At 46.9% G+C, this 24,610-nt stretch overlaps 1 protein-coding gene across 1 annotated transcript in view; it reads left to right on the top strand.

Annotated features, from left to right (window-relative positions):
• The window catches only part of LOC122365831 (potassium voltage-gated channel subfamily H member 8-like), a gene marked incomplete at its 3' end in the record, with an annotated part of 42,155 nt that extends 19,927 nt beyond the window's left edge, over positions 1–22,228 (top strand). Inside the window, exons 3-6 of the mRNA XM_043337409.1 lie at positions 13,796–14,029; positions 14,220–14,390; positions 21,524–21,654; positions 22,141–22,228. Of these exons, the coding sequence (XP_043193344.1) occupies positions 13,796–14,029; positions 14,220–14,390; positions 21,524–21,654; positions 22,141–22,228 (624 nt within the window). The remainder of the gene's footprint in view (positions 1–13,795; positions 14,030–14,219; positions 14,391–21,523; positions 21,655–22,140) is intronic.
• Positions 22,229–24,610: the final 2,382 nt, after the last annotated feature.

Here is a 24,610-nt window from a genome sequence, read left to right as displayed (position 1 = left end):
ATGGAAAACACAAACATGCTTGAAGAATTCTCCTGAAAAGTGGATTGCCGACCAAATAAATTTCAGCGAGGGCATTCTCGCGCTCAGAAATTCGAGTGAATAAAGTGTTTCTTCTACTTATCATTTGCATTTATTTGCTGTTGAGGCATTGCAATAAATTTGTTAAAGAATTATTTAAATAGTTATTTAATTATAGCTCGGCTACTGTTTCAGTAATTTAAGTAATGCCGTTGACAATGAAGCTCCTACAATTTGAGCATCAGGATACGTACATTAACTGGATCAATTCAAGATATAGCTTATTTTCCTTCTTGTCATAAGCTCTTGACATTTTCCTTCTTGAAGATAAACTACTAAAATTCGAAGACTACGTACATGAACTGAATTAGGTCAAGTTACAGCTTATTTTCCTTCTTATTCAAGCATAGGTACCTGTTACCTAACCTAAAGCTAAAAAGCAATTCCTCAAAAGATTGAAGAACCCAGTCTACATATCAAAGCATATCAAGAAAAATACTCGGCTCAGAAGTCAGATCGAGATGCAGGAAGAGAAACAACACATTGATCCTTAACTGTGCCAGACAGAAAGTGAGGAGATACGAATAGTGAGTAGGAATTAACAATTTTTTAACAAACTAAGGTATATCATCATTAATTTAAATATCTAATCAGAAGCCATGAAGTGCCCGTTATTTGTGTCATACGTGAGACGTGAGAATAGGCTAAAGACCCATACCGATTCTATAATGCAGTGGCTGCCGAAAATCTATGATGGTTACTGGTGCTAAAATCCTCTTAAAAATCCCCTTTTAATTTGAAAAATAAATCCATATAACGATGAACACTCGTTTTTATGTGTTTAAGTGTGCATTTAGTTCCTGAAAATACATATTTTGAAACTGATCGTTGTCTGTATAATAAGCATCATTATAATAAACCATGAGTTAATATGTGGAGGATGTTTTAATCTTAAAAATATCATAACGTAAAATATTGCATACTTATATCATAAAAACATTGAATTTATCTTAAATGAATTAAACTGTCTGAGAAGCTCGTCAAAGTACGCCACAAATTCTGGGCCCTGTTCATGAACCCCGGCGGTCGCTGCGGCCGCTGCGGCCGCTGCGGCCAGCCGGGTTGTTACGTCACAAAAAGGGGCGGGGCTCTTGTAGTATGACGAATGTATGACGTCATCTTGCTGCGGCCGCTGCGATCTCTGCGGCCGCAATCCAGCGACCGCCGAGCCTCAAGAAAACTAATTGCACTGAACTTGGCACACTGAAGTCAAATAAGCGCAAGCCGTGTTGTCATGGAGACGATTTTGTAAACAAATTATCTACCGGTGTGCTTCAGTTGTAAACAATTGTCGGAAACTATTTCGGCAGCAGACGCTGTTCATGGAACGCTGCTGCGGCCAAGTGAGTGATGACGTTTCAAAAATGGGCGGAGCTTAGAGCCTGCGGCCGGCCGCAGCGGCCGCAGACTTCATGAACAGGGCCCTGACGTGAAATAGGTGCCGACGATGCCGCAATCAGCTGATTATTGTTTGTGTTTTGAGATGTGCACAGCTGCTCACGGCTGAAATCATTCTACGGCACATCCAAAACTGGCGGTTACCAAAACCGTAAAGAGCGTGCCGTGTTTTCGATTTCACAGAGCTTTATAAGATTGCGTACTATATATCCAGCCTTAGAGTGCTGCCATATCCATTTCACGGCGTTTATTACGGAGCGAGCGAAGCGAGCGTAGTCTTTCCTTAGATTAACGGAAATTTCTGAGTATGAGCGGCCGGCCGGCCGGCCGGCCGGCCGTGGTCACGCTTTTGCGAGGCTTATATCTCAGCAACCACTTGACCGATTTACATGCGGTAATTTTTGTAGGGTAGCTTCATTCCTTCTACCAAGTATTGCACTATTCCCGATGCATGTGGGTGACCCCTTATGCACGTGCCACGTGCAAAACCAAGAGGTGTCACTTTTGTAATTGTTGCAATATCTCGGTAACTACTGGGCCGATTGCGCTGAGAGTTGGCATGTAGGTAGGCACCCACTAGGCAATGCATATCCATGTGCCAGAGTTGGGGTGCTGCTGCACGTGCGCACGTGCAGGGGTCGTTTCCAGATCTCGAGAACGGCTGGACCGATTGCGCTCAAATTTGGTACACGGTTACGGAGCAGTTAGTAGGGTGCCGTGCACAAGTCAGTTGGGACCCATTTTGCACGTGCGCACGTGCAGGGTGCCGCTTCCAGATCTCGAGAACGGCTGGGCCGATTGTGCTCAAATTTGGCACATCGCTAGAGACCGGTTAGTAAGGTGCCGTGCACAAGTCAGTTGGAGGTACCCCCTCGCAATTTCGCACGTGCAAGGCCCACCCTCTCGCTCGCTCCGTTAGTCGCCACAAAAGGCGTTATACTGGTAAGATTGGGCCCAGCTGCGTTTTTACGGAGCGAGCGAAGCGAGCGTAGTCTTTCCTTAGATTAACGGAAATTTCTGAGTATGAGCGGCCGGCCGGCCGGCCGGCCGTGGTCACGCTTTTGCGAGGCTTATATCTCAGCAACCACTTGACCGATTTACGCGCGGTAATTTTTGTAGGGTAGCTTCATTCCTTCTACCAAGTATTGGACTATTGCCGATGCATGTGGGTGACCCCTTATGCACGTGCCACGTGCAAAACTAAGAGGTGTCACTTTTGTAATTGTTGCAATTTCTCAGTAACTACTTGGCCGATTGCGCTGAAAGTTGGCATGTAGGTAGGCACCCACTAGGCAATGCATATCCATGTGCCAGAATTGGGGTGCTGCTGCACGTGCGCACGTGCAGGGGTCGATTCCAGATCTCGAGAACGGCTGGACCGATGGCGCTCAAATTTGGCACATGGTTAGGGACCGGTTAGTAGGGTGTCGTGCAAAACTAAGTTGGGACCCATTTTGCACGTGCGCACGTGCAGGGTGCCACTTCCAGATCTCGAGAACGGCTGGGCCGATTGTGCTCAAATTTGGCACATCGCTAGAGACCGGTTAGTAGGGTGCCGTGCACAAGTCAGCTGGAGGTACCTCGTCGAAATTTCGCACGTGCAAGGCTCACCCTCTCGCTCGCTCCGTTAGTCGCCCCAAAAGGCGTTATACTGGTGTACCATTTCCTGAACTACACATAACATAATAGCATACCTACTTACGATCTTTCCATCCAAGTCCTCTGTATATTTTAGTCACAGTTTTTAACCTGGATAAAGTCCGCCATCAGTCTGAGCTTCACTGCCACATGACTCATGCGACTGCGGCTGTGGAGTGCTGATCCATTCGAAATGCATCCCACAGTGCACCTCAGTCCCCCACAGTTCCACTGCTGTGCAGTCCCACAGTCCCCACAGTCCCATGCAGCCCCTTACAGTCCCCACAGTCCCACCGACCCGATTTGTTTAGTCCCACAGTTTCCGAGTCCTACAGTCCCACTGTCCCCTTCAGTCCCATTGTCACCGCAGTCCCGCAGTACCACAGTCCCATGCAGTCAAACTGTCCCCCACAGTCCCACAAACCCCGTGCAGTCCCACAGTCCCCACAGTCTCACATTCCCAGTCCCCACAGTCCCCTCAGTCCCACTGACTACTGTTCCCCCACAGTCCCCACGGTCCCCACAGCTCCCTCAGTCCCACTGTCCCTCACAGTCCCCACTCTCCCCTCAGTTCCACTGACTATGTTCCCCCACAGTCCCCACTGTCCCCCGCAGTCCCACAGTCCCACAGTCCCTCACTCCCACAGTCCCCTTCAGTGCGCCGCCAGCCGGACAGGCCGAGTGACTCAGCCGGACCACATTAAATCGATCGGTCGGCGTCCACCCCGGCCGGTCCGGCCCGCCTCGGCCACTCCGACCCACTCGGGCCGGGTTATTTCCGGGTCTGGCCGGCCCCGGACTCTCATCATAGACTGCGTGTCGCCAGCCGGCCGACTGTCCGGCGGTCCACAGAGACCGCGGTCCGGGGAGCTCTGTGAGCTCAAATCGGACGGATGATCTTGCTGTGAGCCGTCGACTTGATGTGTAAGGAAAATGGTTACAGTTTTTATGCCTTGCAAGAATATCTCAGCAATGTTTATGGCCCCGCGAAAGGTCAGCCTGAGCGGCTGGTTTATAGCTTCATGTCCGAACAGACTATGAATTGACTTGGGACTATATAATAAATTGTTTCGACTATTATTCTGGAAGACAGTTCTGTTTATTTCTACGCAGTGGGGTGTGCTATGCGCCGGGTAAATACGAACAATGATTTTACAAGAGTAGCGCCGTGCCTCAGCAAAGATCTCTCTGTTGAATCATACAAATAAATAAAAACGTAATGCTTGTAGGTACCAAATCTGTTGGCATTATTTGTTTTTGTGTGTAATTTTATTTAACTGAAGAAATTAATCATGGGCCGAAATGGCATTAAATTACAAAACAAAATGACACCGTCTCTAATAAAAATGTTTCTATGGGCATATCGACTTTCATTTCTTTTCAGGCAGCCCCAATAAGACATGCTTCGAATGGCACCCTCAGGAAATGGAATTAGCCAGCGCCTTCCTGGCCTCGCTGTATAACACGGATCACCAACTGCCTTGGCTTGCTATAACGACGCTCCCAGCAGCGTGGGCTCAGGTCCCGGGCGCTTCTGAAGGCCCCGGCACCAATAACTGGGCGACGGACGTCGCTCGGACGTGATTGTTTTACACAACGCGACGCCGAAGCCTTTGCGTCATTTCCACTTCGGCAGATGAGAGGCCCCGTTTACTATGCACCACCCGTGCTCTCGGGAAGGGCCGACTGCACACCTCTGAAATTCGGTTTGCTGGGATTTTCGCTGAGGATTGATCTACTGGCAACCACTTTTCATCATTGGATGATACATGTTTTATGTGCACTTCGGGATATTACCTAGATTAACAGTAGAGCGCGAACATAAAATATCCCAATACTGACGATAATGGTCGATTGCAGCACCTCACATGTCCTGGCATTTGCAGGACTAGGGCGCTTCTGGTAGCGAGGATACCTGTAATGTTTGTAAAGGTCAAATTGTACAATATATTTTGGTTATCCAAATCCATAGAGTAATGAATGATAAATATACGGACTGTGCAGCTAATAGCTTCAACCAACAATAGCAAAAGTATCAGCAGTTCAAGCACATAGTAACCCACTGTTAGTATGTACATCAAACAACCGCACCCGGTAATCGGTATCGGGAAAGAGTATGTATACGCCGCAAGTTCAGGGAGCACACAAACATCCAGTCGATTGTTCGGTCCATTTGGGTGACTGAAACCACCACTAACCTGGCGCGAATCGCCACAAAAACACCAACCATTGGCGCAAACAGTCGTCGGGCGCGAGTGATTGTCGATGTTTTTCGCGCCGCATTTTTCGCACGAGTGACCGCGCTCTGGTCGGCCTCACCCGGGGTGTGACTGGTCAGTGGTGCGGAAACACGCCTCTCCGGGATGCCCGGGAAAGAGCGCCAGGGTGGCTACTGGCCAATGTCGCAGCCCAAGCCCTTTCTTCGCCGGTGTTTGGTTTTCTGTCAAGCATCAAATACTGGGTTTTTCATGAGGCTTTGTTTCTTTGCTTGTTTTTCTTCTGGTTTCTTTTTAATTGGGTCAAACGTAATGTGTCTTTGACATATAAAAACTCAGCAAGATCAAGTAAGCCTGGAGATGAACCTGGTATTTTTGGAAATCACCTCACTGGCCTCAATCAACCGCCGCAACGCCCGAAAAGCAGGCGGTGAGACCGCACACTGGCGATCGCCTGCCGCTCGACTCAGGCGGTTAGACTGCACCGCAGTACAGCAGGGTTCAGCGGCACAGCCGGACGCCGTACTGACTTGCCTGAACAATACGCCTTACAGGCAATAGAGAAGGCTTATGTTTAAAAGCTGAATCACCACTTGTGTATGTACAATAAGAATGACCATTGATTGTGAGGCTGGGATGTGGGTTCTTTGGAAATTTGAGATTGTAAGAAATCGCCCGCTGAAATTTGTTGGTACATAGACCACTATGGTTGGTACGTAGTAGTCTATGGTTGGTAGATTAGAAAATGCATATCGGTGCACAGGCCCGTCTAAGTGAGTTGAAGGCTATTTTGCATTATTTTTTTCTAATTAAATTTTTATTTACATGTGCCTGACATGACAAAACCAATCCAGATCACTTAGGTCTTCCTCACTTATACCCTTCAACTCGCCTACAGAGCCACAAAACCGCATTGAGGTCGCTCTGATGAACGTCCAGACGCAGTTCCAATCTTTTCTCTCTCCTCTCCAGCCAACTGTTACGGCGTAAAGCTAAATCTCTTCGAATCAACTTTTCTTTAGAAAACTTTTTGGGATGATGACATTCTGATGGCTCCATCGAAAGGCAGACGTACTCTATCTGAGTCTAGCTCAAGGAAACAACTTTATTCAACCTTGAAAGAAAACAAATATCTTGAACTCAAAACAAGAGCACTGAAAGAACGATCGAGATATGTGATAAAGTTCGGCGTCTTCTCATAGTGAGAAAACATGGTTTGAAAAATAATGATGAGGCTACTGGTTAGGTTTAGACCCTATGTGCTAAGGCATCAATCATAGCATTGAATGCATTGTCTTTGTTTTGCTTATTGCACACGCCTCATCAACAGAACAACAATCCATTTTACTTTCAAACCATTTACGTAGCATCTATGCTCTGCCTACGAAACGGCACAGCAATTAGCCTCAACACGGGTATAGCTTGCGAACTATTAGCAGCATTTGAAATAAAACCACATAACTACATGCTGCGAATAGTGCAGCATATCTGATGACACCGTCTGGAATCGATGACCTTGTTACGCGTGTAAGCGCCCCTGGGAGCCGAGAGCCGGGGTCGTGTTTGATAACGGTGAGCGCGAGATTGCCTGTCAACAGTCGGGCCGGGGTGAGGAGGAAGTTCAGAGGCCAGAACAGAGCGGAGACGGCGCCGGTCTACCGCTCGGCGGTCGATACAGCTCTGTGTGCCAGCTGCAGGTGCAGTGTTCCGCTTCCCGCTCAGAAAACCGATGTGGGGTATCCGATAATAACTAAATAAATGTCAGCAAAGAAACAAATGTTGGCATGGCAATCATTAGTCGCTATGATTCTAGCATGATTGCAAGCGGTGTACTTCTTAGAGCCAACTGTTGTGCTTCCCATCGATTAATATTGGCATTTGTAAGGTTGATGTAATTTTATGATTACGACGGCATGCGTGTGCCTGTCACTGGCCAATATATTATCCGCTATGTTCCAGCTCTGACTGATGTATGGATAATTTGCTTATCTACACTACACCTGAATAGACGTCGTTCAAAGTAACTGTCTGAGTCCAGATTAACGGACCCTGCCTCGTTTAAAATAGAGCAGACCTGACCATTTATCATGCCTGTGAAGCGGTTCGGAGTTCGTTCTAAAGCTCAGTTCACATGGCGCCGTTCTACCGTAATTCCACTCTGGCCTGGATTTTGTATGTCAGAACGGAGGCCTTACGAGGAGTTATAGTGCTGTCAGGACCTGTCTGAAAGCTCTGTCGTAGTGTGGTTCGAAGGCGACGATAGACCCCCACCGACATGACATGACAGGCACGTCTACTGATGTTTTTCATCAGTGTTTTAACACTGATAACGAATCCGATAATAACTTGGCATATGATTACATAAGTTGTTTTCTTTGTTGTCGGAACAAGATGGATATTGTATATTGCGATTCCACATGTCTCTTGTCATGCCCTTCATTTGGCTATTAGCGTGACTGCCGTCTCCATTCTCGCGTTTTGGCTCAGATTTCTCTGCTGCTGAGTACTGCATTAGTCCAAATCCACCGCGGTGTTTCATGCAGAGTGCAAAACCCTAAGGGTCCATTTGTCCAGTCTGAGATTTCCATTCCGCTAAGATGACGGAGACCAATGGAGCCACGGATAAGAGCAGCCGAGTCCCGCACTGGTAAGCAGTTCCTCTCAGTCACTGCCGCCCCGCTTCCGTCTCGCGTAGTCTCGACTTTCACAACAAAAACAGTGAGCCAGTCGGGAAAACCTGAGAGATCAGATGGATGCTACACTACATCCTACTGTAGCCTCGACGCTGACGAGGCGGGATGGACCGACCTTGGCTAGCGGAGATGTGATTGAACTTGTTCCCGACAAAGAATGTGCCGCCAGACAGGAACAAATGCGCTTCACTAGGGATGGACGTAAAAGAAAAGAAAACGAAGGAGGACGAAGTCTTGTGACGCAGGTTTTTTTACAAACGGGACTAGCATGATGACCGATGAATGCATTGAACTTTGAGGTATTTCATACTTACAATAGGTAAGTTTCACTAAATATTTATAACACAAATCAGAGGCAAGGATTGGTGCTGTTGAACATTAATGCCTTTCTCGCACACAAGTCATACCTATTGCACAGTTTTTCTTAACTTTGTCATTTTAGAGCTTATTTATTGCGCACAAGCCAACACGACATGGCTTCACTTTTCGATGATATTGATCAAATTACCTTAATCCGAATCATAGATAACGATTCATGTTATCTATGTCCGAATGCATCTCCACTCTTTTGTCATCACGTGGCATCTTTTCAAATCCTGTTTCGAAATGTTCCGGTCCAGCAAAGCAGCATTCGTATGAATTTCTGGCGCACATTTTTCACTGTCGCCTCCTAGGCCAATCTCGTAGCTCAGCGCTCAACGTCTTGTTAAGTAGACGAGTGACGCTGACAATGTCTCAAGTATTTCTCTTAAAAAGCACGGCCAAGACCAGAAAGCAGGAGACGCAAAGCCGTCCCTATGGATGCTGAGAGTACGGCATAAATTATTTACATTTTCAGGCCATCGCTGATTTTTTCCTTCAACCTTCATTCGTATTCCCGGATTATTCATTCCGTTATTGAAGTCCTACTGTTGACTGTTCTTTCAAGTTGAAAAATGTACAGGTCTTGGACATGCAAACAGGTCTTGGTCTTGTAGATAGCTTCCCCGATGCTGTGATGAACTGTGCTGGAGAGGCCGGAAATCGTGGCTGAGGCACTATACAACAGCTGAATCACAGTTGGGAATTGACCGACATCATTGCACCCACGGCGACCATAGCGCAAACCCTACTGCCTGTTTGTCTGGAATGCTCGCCGGCTTCTGTTAATTTAAGTTCGTTTAAAGGCAAAAGTGTGGCTTCCTTGGTCTCAAGGGATCCGTAGGAACAACGCTATTTTGAATAAATCTACTAGTTTTCCTATAAGGACAGCACTTTTATTACATTTTTTGTTGCTAAGAAGCAGCGTATTTTGTCAGAACGGGGCACTCCCGCTGTCAGGCAAAGTAATTAAATGAATTTCCTGTAAGTTTTTCATAACGAAATTCCCAGAACGCCTGCAAGATTTCTACGCTGTGAAAATGTCCATACTGCATACTTATATCGTCACATAAAAAAATGAACACTCTGGGTAACGATTGTTTTATTTCATTGAACACATGTCCAGGAGATTTAAGTACAGCATAAACGATGTAAAATTCATATTTTTAATAGCTCGAGTGGCATCTGAACTCCTCTCAAATGCATCTTGATGTGGTTACTTGCCTTGGAAATGAATTGTGTGCAACAACAACCAAAAGCATTTACCTACATCGACAGCCGATATCGCAATATTAAAGAGAAGGCAATTGGGTGGCGTAAAATTGCATTTAAGGCAGTAGTGGCGGAACACCTTCATTTAAGGGGGGGGGGGCACTGCCGACTTTTGGTCCCATTCTTTCCAGGCAACGCCCATAGGGCTAATGTTAAAATGCCAAAATCAAACGGGGCACGGTGCCCCGGTGCCCTCCCCGTTCCGCCGCCTATGATTTAAGAGTTCAACGCTGCGTGGTCGACTGCCCAATACCCATATCCAGCCGAGAGTGTCCAGCGCGACCCTCTGACCTGCACCGGGTGACCTATAACCCTGGCGCAGCGAGCGTAAGCCGGGGCTTAGCGCCACTCTGCCCGGTGGCCGGCGTCCGATTCGGTCCGGCTCGGATTACGGCGGCGCCCGGTGGCCTCCGGGCCTGCGGCGCCCATCCCGTCGGCATACCAAGGAGAGCGCCATCCCCGTTATCGGCCCCGCGGGCCGTACCGGCCGATTGATTCCGGCTGCCCCGGCTCGCATCCCATTATCGCGGCGCGGGTCAGCGCGGCCGCCGCGCCCACAATAGCGTCATCTCGGCGCGCTCACATCGTCCGCGGCACGCCGGATGGGTTTCAATACCGACCCCACTCGGGTCGGCGCTGCCCGGCGGCCGATCCCGCCCCCGGCCGCTCTGTCGGCGCTCGTTCGGCCGTGCAGAAGGTCCTCAGGTCACGGCCGTCCAGACGGCCGGCCGTGTCCGGCGCATGGCCAGCTCTGTTTACCGCGTCGGCCCGCTTTATGCTCGTCGTTTATATCCATCGTCGCGTCGACAGCCGCCGTCGAGAATGGCGGCCGTGATGGTCGCTGGCGACGCCATCGGCGGAAGATTACCGCCGATAACCGTCGGCGCGGCGATAACAGCGCCGCGGCGACGACGGCGACGCACTGCAGGCGACACAGAAGCGAGGAGGGGCCGGACCCAATCTTGAGAAAAGGCTGGTCGCCTTTGGAAGAGACTGGGCCAGTCTTGAGACAAGGGCTGGGGGAGACTGGATACCACTGGGTGTATTGGGGTGAAGCAGTATAAGGCAGGGCTGCACTTATAGATATCGCGGTTTTGGTTGTAATGGCCAGCAGAGATATTGCCAGACGGATAATGGTAGCGCTTCAGAACTTGAAATTTGACATGATTCCTAAAACGGCTGCTGATAATCGTCCATAACACCCACCGCGAGGGTGATTTGCGGAGCTATAAAACGTAATTGAAAGTCACGCACGGCGCTACAATTTGAATTATTAATGTCATTTTCCCGTAAGTCATATCTATCGAGCGTCCTACCACCCAGTGATGGATAAAATTCACACCGCTGCCCCAGTGTAGATTGTCGACTGTCCCCAGCCCAGCGGCGGGTCCCGCGTCCTGTCCACACCCTGGGGAGCAGGTCCACTCCCCTGACTCGTCCATCAGCTCGTGGCCAATATCTGCGCTCCCGTCACCCAGTCAGTGGGTGCTGCCAGTCCAGTCCAGCCGCGGAATGCGCCGACCAGTGGCGTTTGAGTGGTGGTCAGTCGGCCCGCAGAGACCCCGAGCCGGATCGATCCAACCGGCGACAAACGCCGATCGAACGCTGTAAAGCGGGTCTGTAACTGGGCGGATGGTTAGCAGGGCGGGAGGGGCGCTGGGGGCACGCTACCGAGGTTATGTCATTAGCTATATTGAGGCAGTGAGGAATGTGGGAAGTGGTTTATTGGTATGGAAGATTGGAATCGATTGAGTATGTCATGGAGACAGTGCGATGACTATTGCAATTAATAGCCATGCACCACTTTGCAGCGTAAATGTATAGATGCATAGAACGTGCAGACTGCACCGTATTGAATAACCGTTCGGACCTTCTTATCGAATGTCAAAGCGGGACAGATCAAAATATCTCAATATCTTTCCCAGGGTTATCGGTAAACGGTCTTTTCTTTTCTACCTTCTGTGTTTTACCTTATCTACATAGGCAGCTCTTTTTCTTGCAGAAACAGCTAGAAGCGAACACGAATAATGTTGTAACCATGTGTATTTTCTTTATTTGCCCAGTGGATAATCAACTACACCTTCTGTGCCTGTTCTCCCGCCTGCCACTGCTGTAAATGAATGAATATTGGATATCGGAAAGCTGATTGGCGCTCCCACTGGTGATTGTTCTCCGATACACGTTAATTTTCTGTTGTTGCTGGGGGCCGGCATAAACATTCGTCAATATCGTCAATATCGAACATTTTAACATAAGTTGATATTTATACATAATTAAACGCGAACACGGTTAAGTTCAGTGACAACATATACAGGAGATCGTGAAAGCCATGCCAAATACTTATAGTTATACCATTGAATGCAATGGCATGAGCATCTGTGTAGCTCATTTATGCTCTTGCCTATTATTTTGATTTTATTATCTGTTGATTCTATAAACACGGTCAAATTGTATGCTTACAGTTTACTGCCCAATTGCTTTAATGAGGTTCCTAAAACTGAGCCCCGGAATTTTACATCATTAAGGGATGTCCCCCAAAGGTAAAATGCAGCAACTTCTGAAGTTTTTATTGAAATTTCTTCCGTGCCAGAGAGTCGTTCAGCGGATTCATCATCAAACTTGACAACACATGTCGTAACCCACTGACATTTATGTTTATAAGGAGAGTTATGCAATATGCATGTCATGATTTGTCAGCCGTGTCTGTATTTGAGCGCCCAACATGACTGTCAAAAAGTTGTAAAATGCAAAAAACTACAAGTTTGTAAATATTAACCCGCGCCCTGCTGGGGGGGTGTTTGAACACCCCCCTTTGTGGTTTTTTCGCAAATATCTCAAACACGGCAGCGCGGAGCGCCGCCGTTTTTGGTACACCTTATCATACATCAATTCTACACATGTTGTAAAAATTTCAGACCAAGGTCATTCAAGGTCAGGTCACCAGGTCACTTGAAGTGACCTCACCTCATAAAAAGTTTCAATGTGTCATAGCTACACCGAGTGACCGATCGCTTTGAAACTTTCAGCGATTGCTAAGAGCAATGGCATGTACAAAATATATATCTCAGAATTTTGATATCGATGACCTAAGGTCAGGTCAATTTTGCGACCTCCCCATTATAAGTCAATGGGAGAAAATTGAAATGCGCCTCTTTTGGACGAAAGACATTACAAACACTCCCAAACACTGAATTACAAGTGTTTTAGACACACTGAACATGGAAATGGTGTCCGTGACCTCTGTTTATGCCCTGAGGTCATCTTAGGTCACGAATGGTATCTAACAGTTGTTCGCAAATAACTTTTGATAGAGGCATGCTAGAGCGATGAAAGCGCCTTAGATGTGTTCAGCTCGACGATACGGATCGACTGATATGCAACATGACCCTTTCCGGTAAGGTCATGACCTTGACCTGAGGTCAAATTTTCAAGTTGACCTTTCAAGGTCAAGTTATAGTTCATTCGATGCGTCTTGACGAGAGGAACACGATGCCGGTAAAAGTAAGCTCGTACAAGGCTTGGGTCAAAAGTTATTGCAGAAAAACTGTTTCCGAAAAAAATCGGCTATTTTTGCAGTTTTTGCCCCCTGCAGGCAAAACCGTTTACGTTAGGTCAAATCTGAGAGAATTACCCAGAAAGGGCGTTAATAGGGCTATCAAATGCGCTTTTCCGCGGCGCTGTAGCTCTTTTGGTTCCCGAGTTATGCGTTGGCTTCTTGGAAATTGTCGACATTCGACCTGGAAATCGGCGAAATTTTGCCTTCAATGACCTCTGGTGACCTGACCTTTGACCTGACCAAAAAATTGACCGAAGTGATTTCCTCATTATTTTTGACGCTCTTTCGAACGCCGCCTTCCGCGTATCGCTACGTGGCCCAGGAGCCGAGTTAGAAGGGGGGGAGGTGTTCAAACACCCCCCCCCCCCCCAGAAGGGCGTGGAAATCCAGGACCCCCAGCCGGGCGCGGGTTAGTACACTTATGGCACACAGGCTGTTTTTAGGCATGGTCTGTTTAGTAAGCACAAACGCCGTCTGAAACATTTGTCAAGCCTGCCCACAATGCGCCCTCCTAGAAAGAGCTTGAGAAGTTACATACCTACAGCCTAAGCTAAGTGCCTAACGACTCCACCTTTCTTTTTCAGACAGCAATTTTGTGCTGGGAAATGCCAAGGTGTCGGCAACATTTCCGATCGTCTACTGTTCGGACGGGTTCTGCGACCTCACGGGGTTCGCGCGCGCCCAGATCATGCAGAAGGGCTGCGCGTGCCGGTTTCTGTACGGCGCAGATACGGCCGAGGACCACCGTCGACAGATCGAGCTGGCCCTGCAGGAGAAGACCGAACTCAAACTGGAGGTCATGTTCTACAGGAAAAACGGCGAGTGGCCAGCAGACATGGCATGTTTTAATTTATTATCTTGGTTCAACCGTCATAAGGTGGAACAAAGCTGGTTTGTTTCAAATACACTGAGTTGAGCATGCATTTCTCAGTTGATCGAAAAACTCAAGAACATGTCTTGATGTTGTTACTACAGTGCTTTGACTCATATCGCATTGTCCCGTCTCAGGCTCTCCGTTCTGGTGCCTACTGGACATTGTTCCGATCAAGAACGAGAAGAGGGAGGTGGTTCTGTTCCTGGCATCGCACAAAGACATAACGCCGACCAAAGTGGCGCAGATGTCCACGCTGTCGTACGAGGATCAGGACGACGATCATCTGTGCGACAACGGAGAGCGAGGTAGGTCACCGTGCCCCTGTTAGGCCGGGCGGTAGAATACCACCCGTCCTAACGTCATCGGTATTCATCATTGGTTACGGTTAGGTAGTTTTTCTTTTTGTTGAGACAGTCGCGGACAATGCGGAGCGTAACGAGTAAGGCAAACTGCGGCTCACGCGAAAATTACTTATCAGGTGGGGCGTTCCACGACAAATCGACAAGTGCCCTGCACCCTCATATTTTATTTTTTGCTTAGAATTGGTCTAATGGGTTGTGATGGGCGGAGAAGCCAGCTGTGGCAAGGATTTTTTCTTCGAACAACGGTTTCCGAGATATAGCCTCGGGCAATTCTTGGAGTTCGCGCTGCAGCCCTATGTTTGGCGGCCTATAACTCAGAAACTATTGGCTTTTTACGATAAAAACTTTATATGGTTCAACTCACAATCAAGCAACAAACTATCTCTATCTCGGATTTTAAATTTTTGAAAATTTTGATCACGTGACCTTTTGTCCTATTTCTCGAAGAGTGACCTTGACATTTTCCCCCACTGAAAGTTGCAATTTTGTCTGATGACGATTAAAGCCTTATCAATTGTCATTCATATGCGATAATAAAAAAAAGTGGTTATCGCCCTGCGTTGACCTCAGGTAAGGTCATTTTATGACCTGTCCATTATTACGAGCGGGAGCGACAGCGAGATCTCGAGAATAAAGCAAGATAGCGACAAGCGGTAAACGGTAAAGGGTACACACGGATAAGGTCTATAATTTTTACTGAGGTCATTTTCAGGTCAGGTCAAAGATGACGTCACAGGAGCTAAAAGGAAGTCAAAATAGCGGCACTATACATATATATGAAGTTTTTCTCGAATAACTTTCAAGGTATCCCAGCTAGGAACAAACTAATAGCACCATCGTGATCCTCTCGTCGATCCGCATCGAAACATATGTTTGTTGACCTCGAAAGGTCGAAAGGTCAAAAGTTGACCTTAGGTCACGTGATCTTAGGTCAGGTGTCTATAAAGGCAGTCGATAAATCACAGATATTGTTGCTACAGCTGTCCATGAGCTTGTCGCTATATGCGGGTTTCTCGTATTATAGAAAAGAAGTAGTGATGGCACCAGAAATATCGCAGGCATTCATTCTACGATAGCTGTTTTCTGAGCTTGAATAGGCGGCAATCACGCACACATTCATGGAAGAGTGTCACCCACACGCTATACTGTTGCGAAGCTTAGTCATTAGTGAGGAGCGCTGGCGATCAAATTCCTCCAATCTACACCGCAGATGGAAAGCGTCGCCTGATTAGCTGCCGCCTTAGCCTCGAAAATTGGTTCGCGCGTTGCCAAAGGTCGGCTCTATACATCCGACAAATTGGAATGTGCTCTCCTGGGCTTCTCTCGGGGTTGGTTGGTCTTAAATGAATAACCCTTTACGTTGCTCTTACGAGATGTGTCTTTGCGTAATACGATTTAATGTTATGCGTATTTTCTACGTTGTAATATAGTGCAAATGTTCTAATCCATTTCGGTAGGTCACTCTGGTTCGGCCATGTCAGTTCATCAGTTCCCTGTTTGTCCAAATCAGTCAGTTCCTCTCCCCAGCTCACCAGTTTGCCGTGTTGCTGTCCCCTGCTTGTCCAATATCAGCTGGTTACATGTTCCGGTTGGCACCGGTTGGTCGGACGTGCCCTCTCTCCTAGTCTGGGCGTCACCGGAGGGGCCTGGTGTCGATGTTTGGATCGGCGAACCGCTCGTAAATCAGCGGGATCCCCGGCCGGGAGCACGGACCAGAATACTGATCTGCCCGGCGGCGAAATGGAGAGCCCTGGCGGCAACGGATGATCGGCCGCGTATTGTTTCGGTGAACGCCGATCGTTCGCGTCAGGTCGCTGCAGAAAATGGCCTGTTCTTATCGTCCTGCCACGAACTGAAGTTTGTATTACAGTGTTTTCGTTACCGAACCGTTATGCAAAAGTATTGAACTTGTATGCAGACTTGAGTGTATGAAGTCACGGTGAATCAAACGTGCAGGTGGCATGCGTTTTAGTGCCATACTCCTTTCCTGAAAGTTCTCTCATATTCCTTAGATAATGTTTTGTGTAACAATTATTTGTGGATCTTCTGTTGTATAACCGCAGCATTTTGCTTTTTTGATGCAACAAGCCTTGTTTATAGTGCAGTTCTATTGCAGAAGTTAGCTTTTCTACGAATGAATATAACTTCGTTGCGTTTTCTTTTACATTTCTGACATTATGGGTTCGCTTGGCACAATGGTTACATAAAGCATACTCTTATATAATATCACACGGGGCCGGTAAAATGTTTCATTCAGGACCGAGGGATTTGTTGAGTTTTCCGCACGAGACCGAAGGTCGAGGGCGGAAAATTCAACAAAGCCCGAGGTCCTGAATGAAACATTCCGGCCCAAGTGTGATATTTATTTTAGCATATGCCGTTTAATTTCCATATTTAAGCTTCTTTAACAATTGTACATGCTTGAAAGAAGTGAAAAAAAAACAAGAACGAATATCAAGAACTAAAAAATGTACGTATTTCCTGACCTTAAGATAATAAACCAAGCCGACTCAAGATCACTGTGTTCCATCCTTGTGTCTGGCTCTGAGTTGGATTCATATCAAACCAAGAACATATGAGAAGCTAGAGTAACGTTCGTTTTCAATGTTAGAGAAGAGTGGAAGGTATACCATCCTGTGAAGTGAGCGCTTGGCTTTTTACCCATGTCAGTATGAATAAAGTTTTTACTGATCAATGTGAAATGCGTTTTTTTGTCAATTCATTGCAGTTGTAAAAGGCATGAAATTGACGCCATAAATGTAGGTGATTAACTAATATATCTGTACATTAGGATTTGAAATATGTTATTGAAAACCAACATTTACAATCTGTTCAATAGTTCAAAGCAACCAAATGCAACAAGTAAGTTCACGTTAGATTTCTATCAGTTAAGCTCTTTTCCAGCGCCTTCCTCCGTCTCAGGAAATGCTTCAAAAGTTCGCTGATAAAATGTTTTGCCCATGGGCCGAAACCTTTGACCAATTGCCTTCAACACTGGTTTAATCCAGGTTTAATCCAAAAAGCTTTTACCGCACGCTCGCGCTAATGCTAAAGGCATACTTCGGCATATGCTAAATCGCAAGATTAACTTTCCAGTTCAAACTAATATATGCCCTGAGTCTGATCTTCATAAATTGTTACGAGCTCCGCTGTTCAATCAATTATATTCTAATTTATCATATTCTCCTTGGATGAAGTTTAAAGGTAGTGTGCCAGCTTTCTTGGACCGTATGGAGTTAATGGCCCAGATAAGGAGAACCGGATTTTTAGAACTTATCCATACCTTCAAAACTCATGGAAACGTCTTAAATTCTTCAAATTTTGAGTACCCCAGTGCGAAATTCGCCCCGACGGGTTGTCGGTCGTACCCCAACCACATTTCACACCACTATGAACAATAAATGCACACACTGAAATCGCTATTACCGATATGCTCATCCAATCAAGTTTCGATAAACCCGTTCATCATCATCTCCTGCGGTTTCGAACACGCCTGTTAGGTGGCTTCTGATGCTCGTCGAGGTCGGAATTTCCAAATACGCGTGGTGCGTCGGGCCGCGCGCTCTGACTTCGGCCAAGAAAAATGCGTCAGCTGATCATTGTCATTTCTGCCACTTGCGTGTGGTGAAATGGGGTCATAACTTATAAGACGGCTTTTTCATATCAATTATTTTACATAAAATCATATTTCAAACCATAAATAATGTTCGACAGCCAAATAAAAGAAACAATACCAATACGGGCTTACAGTTTAACCCGCGCCCGGCTGGGGGTCCTGGATTTCCACGCCCTGCTGGGGGGGGGTGTTTGAACACCCCCCCCCCCCCCTAGTAACTCGGCTCCTGGGCCACGTAGCGATACGCGGAAGGCGGCGTTCGAAAGACCGTAAAAAATAATGACGAAATCACTTCGGCCAATTTTTTGGTCAGGTCAAAGGTCAGGTCACCAGAGGTCATTGAAGGCAAAATTTCGCCGATTTCCAGGTCGAATGTCGAAAATTTCCAAGAAGCCAACGCATAACTCGGGAACCAATAGAGCTACAGCGCCGCGGAAAAGCGCATTCGATAGCCCTATTAACGCCCTTTCTGAGTAATTTTCTCAGATTTTACCTAACGTCAACGGTTTTGCCTGCAGGGGGCAAAAACTGCAAAAATAGCCGATTTTTTTGGAAACAGTTTTTCTGCAATAACTTTTGACCCAAGCCTTGTACGAGCTTACTTTTACCGGCATCGTGTTGCTCTTGTCAAGACGCATCGAATGAACTATAACTTGACCTTGAAAGGTCAACTTGAAAATTTGACCTCAGGTCAAGGTCATGACCTGACCGGAAAGGGTCATGTTGCATATCAGTCGATCCGTATCGTCGAGCTGAACACATCTAAGGCGTTTTCATCGCTCTAGCATGCCTCTATCAAAAGTTATTTGCGAAAAACTGTTAGATACCATTCGTGACCTAAGATGACCTCAGGGCATAAACAGGGGTCACGGACACCATTTTCATGTTCAGTGTGTCTAAACCACTTGTAATTCAGTGTTTGGGAGTGTTTATAATGTCTTTCGTCCAAAAGAGGCGCATTTCAATTTTCTCCCATTGACTTATAATGGGGAGGTCGCAAAATTGACCTGACCTTAGGTCATCGATAGCAAAATTCTGAGATATACATTTTGTACATGCTATTGCTCTTAGCAATCGCTGAAAGTTTCAAAGCAATCGGTCACTCGGTGTAGCTATGACAGACATTGAAACTTTTTATGAGGTGAGGTCACTTCAAGTGACCTGGTGACCTGACCTTGAATGACCTTGGTCTGAAATTTTCACAACATGTGTAGAATTGATGTATGATAAGGTGTACCAAAAACGGCGGCGCTCCGCGCCGCCGTTTTTGAGATATTCGCGAAAAACCACAAGGGGGGGTGTTCAAACACCCCCCCCCAGCAGGGCGCGGGTTAAGGCTCGACATTGTGTTGTCTACGATTAGACAGCTGATAACTCATTCCCGTACGTCGTATGGTCGTAACACTATAATGACCTTTGCTTATTGTCACAAGTGCGCCGCATTCGCGATTGTTGCCCGACGCCTGTTTACAGGTGAGCCCACTACAGTTGTTATACATATCTAAAAACCGAAAAACTTTTAGGCGAAAAAGGCACTATTCCAGGCCCATTTTTGATTTTTTTGCGATATTTGGTAAAAACAGAAGCTTCTTATCCTAGGAAAAATAAAATGGGAAATCTTTCAAAGGTGGCACACTACCTTTAACCCTCGCCGGCCGAGGGGGGGGGGGGCGGGTGCCGCCCCCCCCCATAGGGTTTTTTCGCGATAGCTCCGAACACGCTGGCGATAGAGAGCTGAAACCTGGCATACCTGACCTTTGATCCAAGCCGCATCTTTTAACACCAACCGCATTTTTGGGTCAGGTCAGGTCACTGACCTATGACGTCATAAGTGAACCTCTGCACGGTCTTCAGATGTCGCAACTTCGCAACGCCCTCACTGCCAGAGGAGATGTCACAGGGAAATGAAACTTGCAGGATCTAGTATTAATTATGAGTCCCACAACTTGTATATCTCGGATTTTCCCTTAAGGTCATATGAGGTCAGGTCATTTTCGTGACCTCACCATTATAAGTCAATGGGGAAAAATGAAAACTGCTATTCTGGCGCCGGGAACGATCTCCAACTATCTCAAGCACACAGAATCGTGATTTTATGCACTCCTTGCAAGGTTAGATGCGTCACTTTTGCAATGTTGACCTTGCGTGACGTCATTTATGACGTCATCAAGGTCATATTAGTTTTTCGTCAATAACTCTTGATCAAATTGAGCTAGCGAGTCGGAAAAGCCACCAATGAACTCAGGAAGACCTGCCGAATCGAATGATATGCGACATGACCTCTTTCGACCAACTTCGTGACCTGGGGGTGCTGACCTGACCTTGACCTGAGGTCAACACCCAAAGTTGACCTGACCCGGACAAAAAGTATATCATTCGACGCGCCTGAGCGAGACGAACACGATGCTGCCAAAATCGGCGCTCTGCGGCCGTTTTTTGCGAAGTTATTCACCAAAAACTGAACCGTACCTTGGGGCACTTGACCTGACCTCAGAGGTCACCGGTTAACCTAGGACCTTAAAATCGGGTACCAATCTCTGCGTCTCGTAACGGCGCACACGCTCGTTTTTTTCCGCGACGCGCTAGCTCCACCAGGGGCGAAACGGCGAGGGGGGGGGGGGGTCGTACCCGCCCCCCCCCCTCGGCCGGCGCGTATGTAGAAAACCAATAGGTCCGGCGAGGGATGACAAGCGATGTTGGACTTCGCTCCGGCTCGAAGAGTACGTATATCCAGCAGGGGAATGGAAATGATTCTCTCCTTTTTATGTCAGCAGGCACAGACACATTTGCTTCGACGTTTCTAGTATCTATCCGGCATACTCCATCTGAAATCGTCGAAGTGATTTCTTTTAGTGTCAGTTTGACGTTTCCAGGACAAATCTCCCCTGAGCGCGGGGCCTCACAAACCTTTTGGCTTTGAATCATACTCTTCAATACTTTTGTCTCCTATACATATATGGCACAGAAGAAAGCGGCAGACCGGAGATCTATAGCACTCCCACGTTCAATTTGGACATGGATTGCTGCTTTCATATCTGCTGCAGGCATTCTTTAAAGATTCCTTTTTGTCAATGTGTCATATTTGTGATACCGGTCGTGTCCTTTCAGCCGGCTCCTCTGTTGTCAAGTTGAGTTACTGAGATCATACGCAAGCGCAGGATGCCTGGAACGATATAAGTAGAATAATATTGATTATTGACACTGAGCTCTCTTTGAACCTTTCAATAAACCAAGCTGTCTTGTCAAAAGGATGGACCTTTTGAGATATAATTCGGTCATCACACCAGTTCCCGGTCTCTCCCGTCGTCACCGCCCCTGACTGATCGCCCTCTGCTAACCATCGTTGACCAACCCCCTTCGGTCACTTTCTCTGACCAATGCACCATCTTGACCGACCGCCCTGACCGACAGTTACCCCTTACCGACCGCCACCCCTGAATTCCCCCCCCCCCGCCCCCAGATCCGAACGGCAACGAGCTAGACGTCGAGGCGCCCCCGATCAACTACCAGCGGCGGCGCTCGCGAGCCGTGCTCTACCAGCTCTCCGGCCACTATACGCAGGAGAGAAAGTCCAAAATAAAGCTCAATAACGTGAGTACCGCACTCGACACACACAACTCGAGTGGCAGCGCCGGTGGGAGTGGGGTCGGGTTGTCTTTGAACCTGGCGGCAGTGGTGCTCAGAGGGTAAAATTTATCGGAGCGAACTTCTGTATCAAGGATAAAAGGAACTATCTAAGGTTATTTCCAGAACAATCATCAGAGGATAACCAAAGCTATAGACGTTTTCTAAACGGTACAATGTGTTAGACGTGTATTATTGACTAGCATTTTAACATGTTTTTTTTATTAATACACTCTTTTATGTACCCACAAGTAATACTTACGCTTCTCCATTGGAGGTAAATGTATGTAACTGTTGCATACACTATATTGCATTCTTCTTTCGGGGGCTAAATTACTACTGTTGTTTTCTAATTTAGCATTACGCGTTCAAATGCTGCACATCCGCTTTTTCCGCTCGAATGAGGGTGTTTTTTTTTAGGAAGGATGCAAACTCGAACGCCTTTTTTTGCAGTCGCTGCTCCAGCCTGGATCAACGGCGCCACTTCCCGAGTACAAAACTGTGTCTGCCAAGAGATCCAAGTTTGTTCTGTCTCATTATGGTAAGTGCCGTGAATTCAAACATATCTTTTAGTCAATACAGAATAGAACAAATTCGGACATAGGAAATATGATATGATAAAAAGCAAGTGTTTGTGCATGGCTAACGCATGCTCTATTTGAAATACCACAGTTCCATGAAATTATGCAGAAGTAATGTAATATTCTCAGAATGCCTCACCATAGTATTAACCCTCGCACGACCAGGCCATTTCTCATAACACGAACGACCAGGGGGGGGGGTTGTTATGACCCCCCCCTGGCGTTTCGAAACGGAAGGTCGTAGAGCTTAGCGGAAAAAACCAACGGATTGCTCTCAACGAGATCTCGCGATTGGTGGTATATTTTTTGGTCCTAGGTCAACATTTGACCTACTTATGACCGGTCAAAGGTCAAATTTTCCGAAAAAATCAAACTTTTTCAACTTTCCGCGGCGATTGCGGCAAAACGGTGGGAGATATCGACTTGAAACCTTCACTATCGTGTTCCTTGATCAATTCTCTATCGTTTGGTATGTATTTCGTTTCCCTAGCTCTAAAAATGGCGCGTTGGGAGCGCCGGAAGTCGGCAAGGTCACAGTCGGCGGCAGAAATTCGAAAAATCAAAATTTAAATTTTTAAAATCTGATTGTATTTTTGGATTTGGGAGGTCTATTTGCTCCCTATAGAAGCTAATATTGCTGCATATTCCCATTGAGGTGACAAGAATTAGCAAAATAGTGGTTCGGGGCGCTTTTCAAAAATAGTACCGGACGCTGTTCCTCTTGTGACGTCATAGCTCCGTGACCTGACCTGACCTGACCCGGTCAATTTTCTTGCACCACACGATAGCCAATGCTTGCCCCAACATGCATGGGAAGTTTCATCATGATCCATCAAACAATGTGGGTATCACCGGCAGAAAACCTAGGGAATCGGCGCACACGCAAGATACCTATAAGAAACAGGTAGATCCGATGTTTGAAAGTAAAGCCCAAGTCACAAATTTGACGCACCTGTGACATTTCCTGACACCCACGTGACTATTGTATTAACTTTTGTGTTTTGCGATGTTTGACCTTATTTAAAGTACTGAAAGCTCAAAATGAATAATTAATGTTGTTTAAAGCAACATATTAATAATTATGTTTGTAAATTATCGATAAGCTGCTTATAGTAGGTCACGTGATTGCTACCAGATTATGTGCTCAGAAAGCATCTTTCAACTTCGATTTTGAACAATTTTTACCTCCTTTGAGGCCAAATGATGGACGGTTTGAGGCACACGATGAAATGCTGAATCTATTGATGCCAAAATTTGTTCGTTTTTTGCATTTTAAACTAGTATATCCTGGCTCAAACTTTGACCAGTTTGTGTGTAAACCCTATGGTGAAGGGAAAACTTCACGCCCAGCAGACGTCTTTACAGTGCTGCCAAATCGTGTTTGGTGGGGGTCGCGCACAACGTTTGGTAACTGTCGGCCGGAGGCTGTACCTCTTATGACGTCATAACTCCGTGACCTGACATGACCCGATCAATTTTTTCGGCAAAAGATGCGCAAAGGTTGCCCCAGAGGGTATTGAAAATTTCAGCCCGCTACGACAAGCCGTTTAGCGTGCACTTCGAAAAAACCTCAGGGGGGGGGTTGATACAACCCCCTCCCTAGGCGTTCTAGGGTTAAAAGCATTGACATAATATTACCCGTGATTAGAAAGTCTGGACTGTTTTTTTTTCTTCTTCTTGGAAGTACTAAGCACATTCAGTGCACCTTTGTCACGCTTGCGCAGATGTGTTCAGCAAGTACTCGAGAGAGAGAGAGAGAGAGAGAGAGAGAGAGAGAGAGAGAGAGAGAGAGAGAGAGAGAGAGAGAGAGAGAGAGAGAGAGATAGAGAGAGAGAGAGAGAGAGAGAGAGAGAGAGAGAGAGAGAGAGAGAGAGAGAGAGAGAGAGAGAGAGAGAGAGAGAGAGAGAGAGAGAGAGAGAGAGAGAGAGAGAGAGAGAGAGAGAGAGAGAGAGAGAGAGAGAGAGAGAGAGAGAGAGAGAGAGAGAGAGAGAGAGAGAGGAGAGAGAGAGAGAGAGAGGAGAGAGAGAGAGAGAGAGAGAGAGAGAGAGAGAGAGAGAGAGAGAGAGAGAGAGAGAGAGAGAGAAGAGAGAGAGAGAGAGAGAGAGAGAGAGAGAGAGAGAGAGAGAGAGAGAGAGAGAGAGAGAGAGAGAGAGAGAGAGAGAGAGAGAGCGAGAGAGAGAGAGAGAGAGAGAGAGGAGAGAGAGAGAGAGAGAGAGAGAGAGAGAGAGAGAGAGAGAGAGAGAGAGGAGAGAGAGGAGAGAGAGAGAGAGAGAGAGAGAGAGAGAGAGAGAGAGAGAGGAGAGGGAGATAGGAGAGAGGCGAGAGGGGAGAGAGAGAGAGAG

This window comes from Amphibalanus amphitrite, unplaced genomic scaffold, assembly GCF_019059575.1.
Source record: "Amphibalanus amphitrite isolate SeventyFive unplaced genomic scaffold, NRLGWU_Aamphi_draft 000765F_arrow, whole genome shotgun sequence".
NCBI lineage: Eukaryota > Metazoa > Arthropoda > Thecostraca > Balanomorpha > Balanidae > Amphibalanus > Amphibalanus amphitrite.
This window is presented reverse-complemented; position numbering and strand designations above follow the sequence as displayed.